Source organism: Odocoileus virginianus, chromosome 20 (assembly GCF_023699985.2).
Source record: "Odocoileus virginianus isolate 20LAN1187 ecotype Illinois chromosome 20, Ovbor_1.2, whole genome shotgun sequence".
Taxonomy (NCBI): domain Eukaryota; kingdom Metazoa; phylum Chordata; class Mammalia; order Artiodactyla; family Cervidae; genus Odocoileus; species Odocoileus virginianus.
Window position 1 is genome coordinate 25,107,060 of NC_069693.1, and position 13,621 is coordinate 25,120,680.

Below are 13,621 nucleotides of genomic sequence, written 5' to 3' on the forward strand. Positions count from 1 at the left end.
CTATGTTTAACTCATGGACTCTTGACTTTATTCTGCTTCCCCAAATAGGCTGAATGAATGGTAAAGTATGTGCTGACCAGTAAACACATGTCTAGTACATGCCACTCATCACTTCTTGCCCTGGTTGGACAACTAACCTGTTCTACTACTCATGGTCTCATCAATTCTTTCCTATGTACTATCAGAGTCACTTCTCTAAAACACACATTTGATCATGCATACAAACCCTTCCTTTCTTCCCACTTTTCCCAACACTTACTGCCCTCACTCAGTGCATGCCACCATCATCTCTTATCTGGATCATTGCTACAATCTCCTACCTTGTCCTTCCTTTTCCACTCATGCCCCAACCCTCCCAAGTCTGTTTTCCATATAACACATAGACTCATCTTCTTAAAACCTTTCAGAGCATGTCATTCCTTTGCTTAAAAAAGCCTCTGATGGCATTCCAATTCACCCCAAGTAAAACTCAAAGTCTCTACAGTAGCTACACAGTCCTTCACAATCCATCCCCTGCCCCATCTCCCTGCCTTCATCTTAAACTTCATCTCCAACCTACTGCTCTCTTACCTTCACTCACCCCACCCTCCTAACAACTCCTGGAACACAATGCACATGTTTGCATTGAGGTCTTTGCTCTGCCTGTTCCTTGACTTGGAAGTCTCTTCCTGCAGATATGCACATGGCTCCCCACTCCCTTTCTTCAGCTTTTTGTTCAAATGTCACTTCACCAGAGCAACCTTGCCTGACCACATCATATGAAATAGCACCCCCCCATCCCTCAACTGTCACTCTGTTTTCTTTTTCCCTTTTCATAGTCCTTATACCTGATATGTGATATTTTCATTTGTTTACAGGCTGTGTCCCACAGCAGAATATAAATTCCAGGAGAGAAGGAATATTGCCTATTTTCTCTACAGCTAACAGAGCAGGTGCTCTGTAAATATTTAATAAACTTTCCTTGAGATTAAAAATTAGACTCCTTGTTGTGAGCTCCTGAGCCCTTCCTAACCTAGTCCTCACCTAATTCCGCAGCCTTAGCTCTGGCTGCTGTTTCCCTTGTACACGATGGTTCAGTGTGGAGAACATTTACACCTCCTTGACACAAAACGATCTCTTTCTCTTCAGTTCTGCTTCAAAAGGCTGGTCCTCCCTCCTCTGCCTGCCTAACACTTACTCTCCCACCAAGACTCAGCCAAGTTCTCTCCTTGGGGCTCTATTCCTTCCTACAGGTCTGGGCTAAGTCCACCCCACCACAGCTCCCTCCCTGGGCTTCTCTTCAGCACAGCTCATAAGACATTACGGTGACTGTTACCTATTGTTCAGAGGTCTTCTAGCGGATCAAGTTCCTTGTCTCAAGAACCTTCAAATCTTCAGAGGCCAGAACCATTTCAGGACATAAGGACAGTCAAGAGTGTGCAAGATTAAGCAGGTAAAAGGAGCCTTGGTGTGAGTCAGCCACTCTGAACTAGATCACCTTTAGGGAATTCCAACGCAAGTCACACCTCAGACTGTAATGATCCAGTGATGTCCTGCAAACACTGCTTATCCTTCTTTCAGATATAACTGGAACTCATAATCAATACCTTTTAAAAATTAACAAGGAGTATTAAATATTCCCCTCCCTCATGCTGACATAAAGAGGACCTTGGCCAAAAGATGGAGCCCAAAGCAAAGAACTGGAAACAGCACATGCTAAGTTGAGAAGGCCCAATGTCATGGGCCCCTAAAAGGCTCCACAACTAATAAATGTGTAGTTTTCTTGGGCAAATCACACACACCTCCTGGAGATCAAATTTTCTCATCTATGACACAGACTCCCTGAACTGAAGAAATAAGAGTTTTACCAGCAGAAGGGTGAAACAGTATATCCAGAAAGGACATTTACAACTGTAAAGCGACATGTTCCTCCAACTCTACCCTATACCAACCGGGTGGGAGAACTCCCCTAAAACTAATACTCAGGAAACTTTCTAGTTTTAAAACTTTGCAAAACTGAAAATCAGAGTCTGGCAGCTAATGAGTAAAAATAATCATATTTATTTATTATATATTTTTAAATATTATATTTATACTATATGTAATCTTTATTTAATATAAAATGTAGTATTTAATTATGTATATTATATACAATTAGCCTCACAATGCCCTAACTCTCTAGATCTATGCTGTCTAATACGGTATCCACTAGCCACATGTGAACACTGAATACTTATAAAGTGGCTAGTCCAAATTAGGACATGCAGTTTACTGTGAAACAATGGATTTCAAAGACTCAGTACAAAAAAAAGTAAAACATGTCATTAATAATTTTAAAATGTTGATTGATGTAGAAATGGTAAGATTTTGGCTATATTAAATAGTATACACTGCTAAAATTAACTTCACCTTTTTTTTTTTTTAAACATTGTGGCTACTAGAAAATTTTAAATTATCCATGTAGCTTGTATCATGTTTGTCTTTGATAACACTGTTCTAAATTGTTCTAGACCTCCAGCTCAGGTCGTTCTCTCTAGGTGACTGAGTCATCTCTCTCTTATAATTTTGCATCCTGCCATACATCCCATGCTCTCCACAAGTGGGACTCTTAGCCCCGACCATGTTATTACTCTTTCACGTTGCCGTGCCTTTGCACATCCTATTCTGACCATCGTTTATTTTCTTCCCTCAGCTCTAGACAAAAAATTCTGAGTCATCCTTCTAGAACTAGTTCAACAGTCTCTTCCTTTCTGAAGCTTTTCCAGATCCCGCATCTTCCCCCTGCCACCTCTGGTATTTGGTCTCTATCTCCATTTCAGAACTGTAGCTATATTTTCACGTTTTTCCCCCTCGCCAATTTCTCAGACTTCTTTTCACTTCAGTATTTTCAAAACTACGTATGTTGGAATTTTCCAGAATCACATGGGCAATTTAGAAAAATTGGCCAAGCATGAAGGTCTCTACCAGGCAACATTTAAAAGCCCCTCATGTGATACATCATAAAAAAGCAACAATTAAAAAAGCATTCACCACAGCCCACACACCCTCTCACTAAATTTTCTCACTGACTCCTTACTGCCAGCCCACAGGAAGCAGGCACCTTCTCCTGACTGGTTCTGAAGGGTGACTCTGGCTAAGAATACCACCTGGCACAGAGCAGGCATTCCAAAAATGTCTGCTGAGTAAATGAATAGGGTCTGGGTAATTCTTACCAAAGGAAAATGAGGGGTTATTTTGAGGATTAAAAAATATAAAAATTAAATATATATATATATATATATAAATTAGCAAATTCTGTTCTTGAATTACAAAAAGCAGGGGTAAATGGGAAAATGGTGGCATTAATAGCCAAATCTAAAAGCTGGCTCCTCTGAAATGCTGGTCAAACAGAAAAATCTCTGATAAATCTAGTGAAAGAAGAAATAAAAATAAATAAAATTTAAAATAAGGGGATACAAATGTCTACTGCTCAGGCATATACAAACTAAGGAAGATTTTTAGCAAGGAAGACCCATCAGCAAGATTTTCTGATGTCCAGGTGGACAAAGAAATATACCTTGGTTTTGGTGATACATATAGGACAGGAGCCTGCCAGTAGAATTTTTTTGAATAATCCGGAGGCAGACTAATTTTGAGTGGCCTGTTCTGAAATGATGGATCAAAGGGGCAACACAGGTTGCCTTGAATGCGACTACTAGGTGTAGTGGAAATGAGTATGGAGCACAGATTCTGCACTACCAGTGTTCAACGGTTTGGCCAAATGCCATCCTGCTGTGAAGTGATTTATAGAGCCCAACTTTACTTTTCCAGATAATTAACAGGTTTCATATGTGATACAATGTTTGTTTTTTTTTTGAAAAGCAGAATACTTATATACAAACATATACACTAGATGGAGCTTTAAAAACACAAATAGATTCTACCACAGGGTAAGATATAGTAGTTTGCAGCAGACCAGAACAACAAGAAGAGCAATTCACAAAAAGAATCTAGTTAAATGCAACCTATTGGTGTAGAAACAGAGAGGGCTAGAATGTTAATATTCAGGATAGAAGTAAATGACAGAAAGGATAAAGAAAAATATAGTTCTTTTTCCTGGGGGCACTGGCCGATTTTGGCTACAGGAAGGAACCTGAATATTGAGCCTGTCTCGGGCAGAAGGCTATAGCTTGTGGGGGTCACGGGTGGGGGTTAAGGGAGATCAGAAACCAGGGAATGGCAGAACTTTGGCAGTCAAGGCTGGAGTGAAAATTTTTTAAACATAAGCGGCTTCAAACACATAGCCAGTTTCTTGAAATTTTCGGAATACTGACACAGGGCAGAACTTGAAAATCTAAGCTGAAAAGCACAGTATTGGGGGGAATAAATGAACAGAATTCATGAATTGCCAGTAGAACAGACTCTTAGAGAACACAGCATGCTATCAATAAAAGCACAAGGTCATCCCAGAGGTAGACTGTATCTTATCAAAACTGCAAACAATCCATGACTCACATTTAAAAATCTACCTAGAAGGAAAACTCATAGAAACAGATGTCTTCACTCACTGTAGTTATTCTAAATGTTTAAAAAAGAATACCAAACCTTTATAAACTTTTCCAGAGAAAGGAAGGTGGGACCTTTCCTGTTCATTTCATGAGGCCAGTACAACCTTGACACCAAAATCTTTAAGACATTTCAGTAAACTAAAGTTATAGATTGATGTCTTATGAATTTAGATGCAAAATCTTAAAATAAAAAAAAATTCCAGCCATATCAATGGACAATATACCTTGACTAGACTAAATAATGTTTATTAGAGGAATCAAAGGATGGATTTAATATTTAAAATTCAACTGACTTAGCCTTCTACTTCTCTTTATCACAGATTCTCCTTTCTCCCTTGCATTTTGTACATTTCTCTTCTGCCTTCCCTTCTTAGAGTTGAAGAGTCAGAACAGCCCTGCCTTGGGAGATGAGAAAGGTGGTGTGGCGATGTATCCACCTGCATCAAGAGTGCTGAGGGCAGGTGGAAGAAATGGTTAGCATGGCTGAGATACCAGTAACACTGAGCAGATAAGTAAATGTATTGAGAATGTTGAGAGCCTGGTTTTTCACTACTGGAAAAAATTATCTAATAAAATTTAAAGGAGAGAAGCTAGGAAAACCACCTGGAGTATTGGACTGGAATGTAACTCAAATTTTAAATACACAGAAATAGTTATATTAAAAAAAAAAATAAGGGGATAAACCAATAAAATATCCAACAGTGTGTTAACAAATGTGAAAAATCTTAGTGAAGTGGGTAATTTTAAAATCCTAGGCCACCAATGTTGACAGAAAAAAGGAGAGACAGTAATTGAGGAAGAAATAGAGAAAATCATCCTTGCTATAAAAAGCCTGGATGCAAATATTTTATAGATAAATTATTTCAAAAGATAGAACTGAAAATCAATCAAAATGTTTCTACAAATTAACTGTGAGCATGCCACCAAAACCTGCCAAAGATCTCCCTCTTGCTCTGAGGGTTGCTTTACTTAAGAACACAGATGTAATTTTAAAAAAAAAATGTTTTAATCATCTATTGTAACCAATGGGATTTTATCCCAGTATTAATAGTAGAAATTTTAAGAGCAATTTAAATGTTTTATGAGAAATGGTTAATTTTGTCATATCATACAAAGCAATATAAAACAGCCATTAAAAATGATTTAGAAAATGAAAGATTCTCTCAAAAATTATACTTAATGTTTAAGGGGAAAACATGCATAGAGAGAAAAGAAGGAAATTCAAGAGAATAAATAAAGAAGCGCTAAAAGAATTTTCTACTAAAAAGTCTGTATTAAATACATGCTTACATACTTTGATAAAATGTATTTTAATAAAGGTAGCAGAAGTCACAGAAAAGTCTGGAAAAGAATTGTATTTTTGAAATATATCTTAGAGAAATAGGTTTTGACATACTAACACTGTCTTTAAAACAAATTTCTTAAAACTGTTCAGTGAAAGTCACACTGTTTCATGCAGTTACTTTGTCAGAAAATGAGCATCACCACAACTGGAAAAATTACATTTTTGCTATGTGAGGAGAAGAAAATGCAGAAAGTATAAAATGCCTTCTTAGGCTTAAGTGATTATTAATGTTCGTTCACGTGACACCCACTTAAAGCATGTGTACTTTGGAGCAAAGGATGAAAGAAGTCAGGCGGCCCTGCTGCACAAAAGCAGGAAGCCCCGTACACAGACAGATGGGTAAGCACCGCACTCCATGACCTAAGAGAGCACTATGACAAGCATGCACAGTGCACAAGAGAGGCACTTGATCTTACCCAGGGGAAGCAGGGTCCGAATTGAAGCTTAAAGACCAGCATCAGTCAGCTCAGGAAGAGGTTAAGAAAGGGGGCCGCCGCACAGAGGGAGCCTGAATATCCCTGACCACAAATATCCTGACCTGGTTCAGCAAGTGGCTTGGTTTCCCTGGAGCACCGTGTCTGAGTTGCAGTGACCTGAGACAGCTTTTGCTGGGTCTGTTCATCCTGATGACTGAGCCACAGAGCTTTCTTGCAATCTAAAGTCAATAGACACCAGGGCCTGGTCCCTTTGCACTGCCTCCCCTTCAAGATACAACACCAAGAAACCTGGTCTCCACAAGCAGCTTTTGTTTATAAAACCTTCCTCATTTCTTTGGCTTCAACTTTAAGAATGGTAAACAGCTTTTCAAAATCCTAGCTAAAAACACAGTACACATACAATGGGAAAAAAAAAAAGAATGCAGATCTATACATAGATCCCCAAGATTTAGGGGTACCTCACCTGGCCCGTCTCTGCTCCCACTGCCCTCCCATCATAGGGCCACTTTAATTGTTTGCTAGCCAAGACCTGGGAGAAGGTCTTACCCGCAGGAGCCCCAACTTCCAAACTCTTGCTCCTGCACATCATTCACAGCAATCTTCAACTGTACAGTTCCCAGCTCAAAAACATGGGCTCAAGCTACAACAGTCTCCTTGCAGCTCCTTGAACACACCAGACACACATCCCCCTGTTTGTCCTACCCAGAGCACTCTGCCCCAGACCTGAATGTTAACTCCCATACGTCCTTCCATTCATTCGTTCATACAGTCATTCAGCATATAAAGAACCCCTATGATATGTTAGGACTCTTTTCTAGGCAGTTGGGAAACATTAGTAAACAAAAAGCAGAGACCATTACAAGTTTTGTTTACTAATGTATCCCAACCACCTAGAAAAGTGTCTTGGGCTTCCCTTCCTCAGCTAGTCAAGAATCCACCTGCAATGCAGGAGACCTGGGTCTGATCCCTGGGTTGGGAAGATCCCCTGGAGAAGGGAAAGGCTACTCACTCCAGTATTCTGGCCTGGAGAATTCCATAGTCTGTATAGTCCATGGGGTTGCAAAGAGTTGAACCCAACTGTGCAACTTTCACTTCACTTCTTCAGAAAAGTGTCTTAACACAACATAGGGGTTCAGTGACTACCCGCTGAATGAATGAATGGATTACCAAGGCCAAAAAGAAAAAAGCCCAAACTCCCTTGTATTCTCATCTCCCCACACACACTCATACAGGACAGTGGTTTCAGGTGTAGGCCCCTCATCTTCGTGCCTCCCAACCCGTGTGCCCAGATGCTCAGTTGTGTCAAACTCTTTGCGACCTCATGGACTGTAGCCTGCCAGGCTCATCTGTCCACAGGATTCTACAGGCAAGAACACACTGGAGTGGGTTGCCATTTCCTTCTGCAGGGGATCTTCCCGACCCAGGGATCAAATCCACATCTCCCGTACTGGTAGGTGGATTTTTTTAACCACTGAGCCACTTGGGAAGCTCCCCAACCCCTGACCACAGTCAATCAGCTCTATTCCCACTCCCTTCATTTTCACTTTTTTCGACCTTGCTCCTATTCAAAGACGCAATCTCCACTAACTCTTTCCAGCAGGCACACTTTCCTTTCCCTTCTGCACTCACAGCAGGCTCTGGATCTCTGCAGCAACACTTGACACCACCTTTCCAGTGCTATACTTCTACATGAGGCTGTCTTCCCCTACTAAATTAACTTCCTGGATAAGGAGTCACATGACTCACTACTCAACTTTTGTACTCCTCTAAGAGCCATGCTCACAGAAAGGGAACCACTGACAAAGGGAAATTTCTGCCTAAAAAGCCCCATTTGTAGGGCCAGTGTTCTGTCATGTCCTGTCCTCCGACCAGTCATCAACTGCAGCCTGCGGTAGGTAAACCAAGTGAACACCGTCAGGCCATTCTATGAGAATACAGCTGAACCAGAGTGCTTTAGGGAACACAGGCTTAAAAGTGAAGGTTAAAGAGGTCCCTAAGTTCACTGCTCAGAATACAGATCCATTTTCACCATCAAAACATAATCCTACCCCCGAGGTGGAAATGATCATCACCTCCATGAGGTGTTAAGCATGTTACCTCATCTGAATTCTCACAAGCTACTGAGGAAACACTTTATATGGAAAGGTGCTGATGACAGTGATTTGCTCTGGCTCTCCTCAAACCAAGTAACTGTTTTGCTCTAGTTTTGTTACCTGTCTTACTCCTGAAGGCTCACTCATTAAAATGAAAACATGTAACAAGAAATAAAATAATATAAAGGCATGATATAGTGTTTAATTTATTATAAACTGCTTTAAAGAACGTCGGTAATTTTTATCTGATTCGACTGTCTCCTGCCCTAGCAATTAGAATTTGTGATTTTTTTCCCCCTTAACTGTAAGGAGAGTGTGGATTAAAACACCAACTGAACCTTGTTATATTTTCACGGATAGACTCTATGTAATTCAGTGGGTAAGCTCAGAGTTGGGATGCTTCTAGAAAGTACCTCCTCTCTCACAAGAATAAATAGGTTCACAAATCAGCATCATATTAATTAAGTTGAAGGCTGGACATCTTGGGACGTGCATCACTATACCAGTTCAAGCAGAAAAGAACACGAAAAGCTATGGGACAATCTTCCTTTGTTGCTTCCCTCCGCGCCCGGGAAGAGGCCATCTTCAGCCTCTTCCTAAGCAAGTCCAGACCAGGCTTCTCTGGCCCCTGGGTCAGAAGCTGGGGCTCCTCTCTCCTTCACTCACAGTCACTTTCCCCTCTAGTTCTCTATCCTGTCATCCTACCCTCCAGATTCCTAATCGAAAGAGTTCGAGGAATTGGCTTGGCACTCGGGAGTCTCAACACTGGCACTCCCCAAACCATCCACTCTCAACTCCTCCCACAAGCCCACCCCTCCCTGGTCCCCTCCTTCCCACAATGCAGCCCCCCTTCGGAGAAGCCCGCTCCGCCGAGCTCTGGACAACCTGGTTTCGCAAGGCTAGGAGGCTCCGAAGGGGCGAAAGAGCCGGGAAGGGGATTCGCTCAAGTGGAGAACAATGACCGCTCCAAATACACCCCGGGATAGCGACGGGCTGCTCACCTGGTGCCTGGCCGTCGGAGGCCTCGGGGCCATCCCTGCGTCGCCGGGCAGGGCTCCCAGGGACAGGGTCTGGGGAGACAGAAGAAGGCCCACTCAGCCGGCTGTGACCGCCGACCCCACCGCGGCCCGCCCGCCTCCGCCCCCCAGCCACTTCTCCAGAGTAGAGAGGTGGGGAAGCGCGCGGGCCCCGCCTGGGCCTGCCTCCCAGAAATGAAAGGCTCGCCGCCGGCAGGACACCCTCCTCCGGCCACGCCCAGTCCCACCCGCGGGACGGTGGGCGCGGCCGCGCGCACGCACTCCAAGCTCGTGGGAGGGGCCGCCCCGACCCGCGCACTCGGAATCACGGCCTGCTGGGGCTCCGGACTTCGCGGCCTCGGGCCCACACGGGGCTCCGGCCGAGGCTCCCGCCCCCGCTGCAGACTTGGTGCTCTGCAATTCTGAAGCGCTCGGGGCGGCCCAAAGCGGACTTAGCCGCACCGCGGCTGGACAATGGCCGCAGCGGCCCGGTAGAGCGGGAAGTGCGCCTGCGCACGCGGAGCCTGGCGCCCTCCACCCACCCGGCCGTGGCGGGCGCGAGACTACACTTCCCAGGGGCGCCCGCGCCTGGGTCTCACCCAGGCTGCCGGAGAGGACCCGTGTTTTCCGAGGCGCCCGGGTGGGGACCGCTGTCAGGGCCCAATGGGGCAGAGAGTGGAGCTTGAGTACTCCTCCGTCCGAGTAACAGTCATCGAGCGTCTTCTCTGTGCCAGGGTCGTGTTGCTCGTGGCAGGATACTGCGATAGATCGGCAGGAAAGATCCTGCTTTTGGGAAGCGAGCATGCACTCCTGTGGGCTAGATAGTAAAAGGTAAACATGTCAACAAGACAGTTTCACTTACTGACTTCAGCCATAGGAATAAGACCGTGAATGGCACGGGGTAACACGTTACTTCTATGATGTCTTCACTCGTGGGTCACTGCTGAAGGCTTGGACACGGACTCCCCAGACCACATATATTACGACTAAAATACTTGATGAAATAGTTGGTACTATAGAAAGAAAAAAACAAAAAGCCTTCAGATGAATCCCCCGGTAGCCTCCTGAACAGTATTCAAAAACAAACTATACTGTGGTTGTCATGGTTTAGTCGCTAAGTCCTGTCTGACTGTTGCGATCCCATAGACTGCAGCCCACAGGCTCCTCTGTCCATGGGATTTTCCAGGCAAGAAGAATACTGGAGTGAATGGTCATTTCCTTCTCCAGGGGATCTTACAGAGCCAGTGGTCCAACCGGGGTCTCCTACATTGAAGGTGGATCCTTTACTTGACTGAGCCACCAGGGAATTACAGTGTTCTATCCTTTCAGTCGCTCAGTCCTCTCCTTCTCTTTAGGACCCCACGGACTGCAGCACACCAGGCCTCCCGGTCCACCGCCAACTCCCAGAGTTTACTCAAACTCATGTCCATTGAGTCGGTGATGCCATCCAGCCATCTCATCCTCTGTGGTCCCCTTCTCCTCTTGCCTTCAATCTTTCCCAGTGTCAGTCTTTTCAAAGGAGTCAGTTCTTCACACCAGGTGGCCAAAATATTGGAGTTTCCGCTTCAGCTTCAGTCCTTCCAATGAATATTCAGGACTGATTTCCTTTAGGATGGACTGGTTGGATCTCCTTTCAGTCCAAGAGACTCTCAAGAGTCTTTTCCAGGACCACAGTTTGAAAGCATCAGTTCTTTGGTGCTCAGCCTTCTTTATGGTTCAGCTCTCACATTTGTACATGACTACTGGAAAAACCATAGTTTTGACTGTATGGACCTTTGTCAGCAAAATGATGTCTCTGCTTTTTTAATGGCTAAGTTTGTCATAGCTTTTCTTCCAAGGAGCAAGCATCTTTTAATTTCATGGCTGCAGTCACCATCTGCAGTGATTTTGGAGCCCCCCAAAATAAAGTCTGTCACTGTTTCTGCTGTTTCCCCATCTATTTGCCATGAAGTGATGGAACCAGATGCCACAATCTTAGTTTTCTGAATGTTGAGTTTTAAGCCAACTTTTTCACTCTCCACTTTCACTTTCATCAAGAGACTCTTTAGTTCTTTTTCCCTTCCTGCCAGAAGGGTGGTGTCATTTGCATATATGAAGTTATTGATATTTCTCCTGGCAACCTTGATTCCAGCTTGTGTTTCATCCAGCCCAGCGTTTCTCAGGATGTACTCTGTATATAAGCTAAATAAGCAGGGTGACAATATACAACCTTAATGTACTCCTTTCCCGATTTGGAACCACTCTTGTTCCACATCCAGTTCTAACTGTTGCTTTCTGACCTGCATACAGACTTCTCAAGAGGCAGGTCAGGTGGTCGGGTATTCCCATCTCCTGAAGAATTTTCCACAGTTTGTTGTGGTCCACACAGTCAAAGGCTTTGGCATAGTCAATAAAGCAGAAGCAGATATTTTTCTGGAACTCTCTTGCTTTTTCAATGACCCAACGGATGTTGGCAATTTGATCTCTGGTTCCTCTGCCTTTGCTAAATCCAGGTTGAACATGTAGAAGTTCAAGGTTCACATACTATTGAAGCCTGACTTGGAGAATTTTGAGCATTACTTTACTAGCATGTGAGATGTGTGCAATCGTGTGATAGTCTGAGCATTCTTTGGGGTTGCCTTTCTTTGGGATGTGAATGAAAACTGACCTTTTCCAGTCCTGTGGCCACTGCTGAGTTTTCCAAATTTGCTGGTATATTGAGTGCAGCACTTTCACAGCATCACCTTTTAGGATTTGTTTTTTTATTTTTTTTTATTTTTTATTTTTCATTTATTTTTATTAGTTGGAGGCTAATTACTTTACATCATTGCAGTGGTTTTTGTCATACATTGAAATGAATTAGCCATGGATTTACATGTATTCCCCATCCCGGTCCCCCCTCCCACCTCCCTCTCCACCTGATCCCTCTGGGTCTTCCCAGTGCACCAGGCCCGAGCACTTGTCTCATGCATCCAACCTGGGCTGGTGATCTGTTTCACCCTAGATAATATACATGTTTCGATGCTGTTCTCTTGAAACATCCCACCCTTGCCTTCTCCCGGTTTTGCATATAGGGTTATCGTTACCATCTTTCTAAATTCCATATATATGTGTTAGTATACTGTAATGGTCTTTATCTTTCTGGCTTACTTCACTCTGTATAATGGGCTCCAGTTTCATCCATCTCATTAGAACTGATCCAAATGAATTCTTTTTAATGGCTGAGTAATAGTCCATGGTGTATATGTACCACAGCTTCCTCATCCATTCGGCTGCTGATGGGCATCTAGGTTGCTTCCGCCTTTTAGGATTTGAAATAGCTCAACTTGAATTCCATCACATCCACTAGCTTTGTTCGTAGTGATGCTTTCTAAGGCCCACTTAACTTCACATTCCAAGATGTCTGGCTCTAGGTGAGTGATCATACCATTGTGGTTATCTGGGTCGTGAAGATCTTTTTTATATAGTTCTGTGTATTTTTGCCACCTCTTCTTAATATCTTCTGCTTCTGTTAGGTTCATACCATTTCTGTCCTTTATTGTGCCCATCTTTGCATGAAATGTTCCCTTGGTATCTCTAATTTTCTTGAAGAGATCTCTAGACTTTCCCATTCTATTGTTTTCCTCTATTTCTTTGCACTGATCACTGAGGAAGTCTTTCTTATCTCTCCTGGCTATTCTTTGGAACTCTGCACTCAAACGGGTATATCTTTCCTTTTCTCCTTTGCCTTTCACTTCTCTCCTATTCACAGCTATTTGTAAGGCCTCCTCAGACAACCATTTTGCCTTTTTGCATTTCTTTTCCTTGGGGATGGTCTTGATCCCTGCCTCCTGTCCAATGTCATGAACCTCTGTCCATAGTTCTTCAGGCACTTTGTCTATCAGATCTAATCCCTTGTATCTATGTGTCACTTCCACTGTATAATCGTAAGGGATTTGATTTTGATTTATGTCATACCTGAATGGTCTAGTGGTTTTTCCTACTTCAATTTAAGTCTGAATTTAGCAATAAGGAGTTCATGGTCTGTGCCACAGTCAGTTCCCAGTCTTGTTTTTGCTGACTGTATAGAACTTCTCCATCTTTGGCTGCAAAGAATATAATCAATCTGATTTCAGTATTGACTATCTGGTGATGTCCATGTGTAGAGTCTTCTCCTGTGTTGTTGAAAGAGGGTGTTTGCTATGACCAGTGCGTTCTCTGAGCAAAACTCTATTAGCCTTTGCCC

General features: G+C 43.3%; 1 protein-coding gene across 6 annotated transcripts in view; it reads right to left on the bottom strand.

Moving 5' to 3' along the window:
• Positions 1–13,621, bottom strand: part of ZFP90 (ZFP90 zinc finger protein) — a 96,723-nt gene that overhangs the window by 11,603 nt on the left and 71,499 nt on the right. For 3 of the 6 annotated variants that reach the window (XM_020893378.2, XM_070451100.1, XM_070451099.1), the window contains 2 exons: positions 10,280–10,430; positions 9,403–9,471 (listed from right to left, as the gene is read on the bottom strand). In XM_020893378.2, coding sequence (XP_020749037.2) covers positions 9,403–9,435 — 33 coding nt within the window. In that variant the 5' untranslated portion in view covers positions 9,436–9,471; positions 10,280–10,430. Of the gene's footprint in view, positions 1–9,402; positions 9,472–9,699; positions 10,225–10,279; positions 10,431–13,621 lie in introns of those variants that run through there. The other 3 variants (XM_070451098.1, XM_070451102.1, XM_070451101.1) reach the window with 3 other exon arrangements.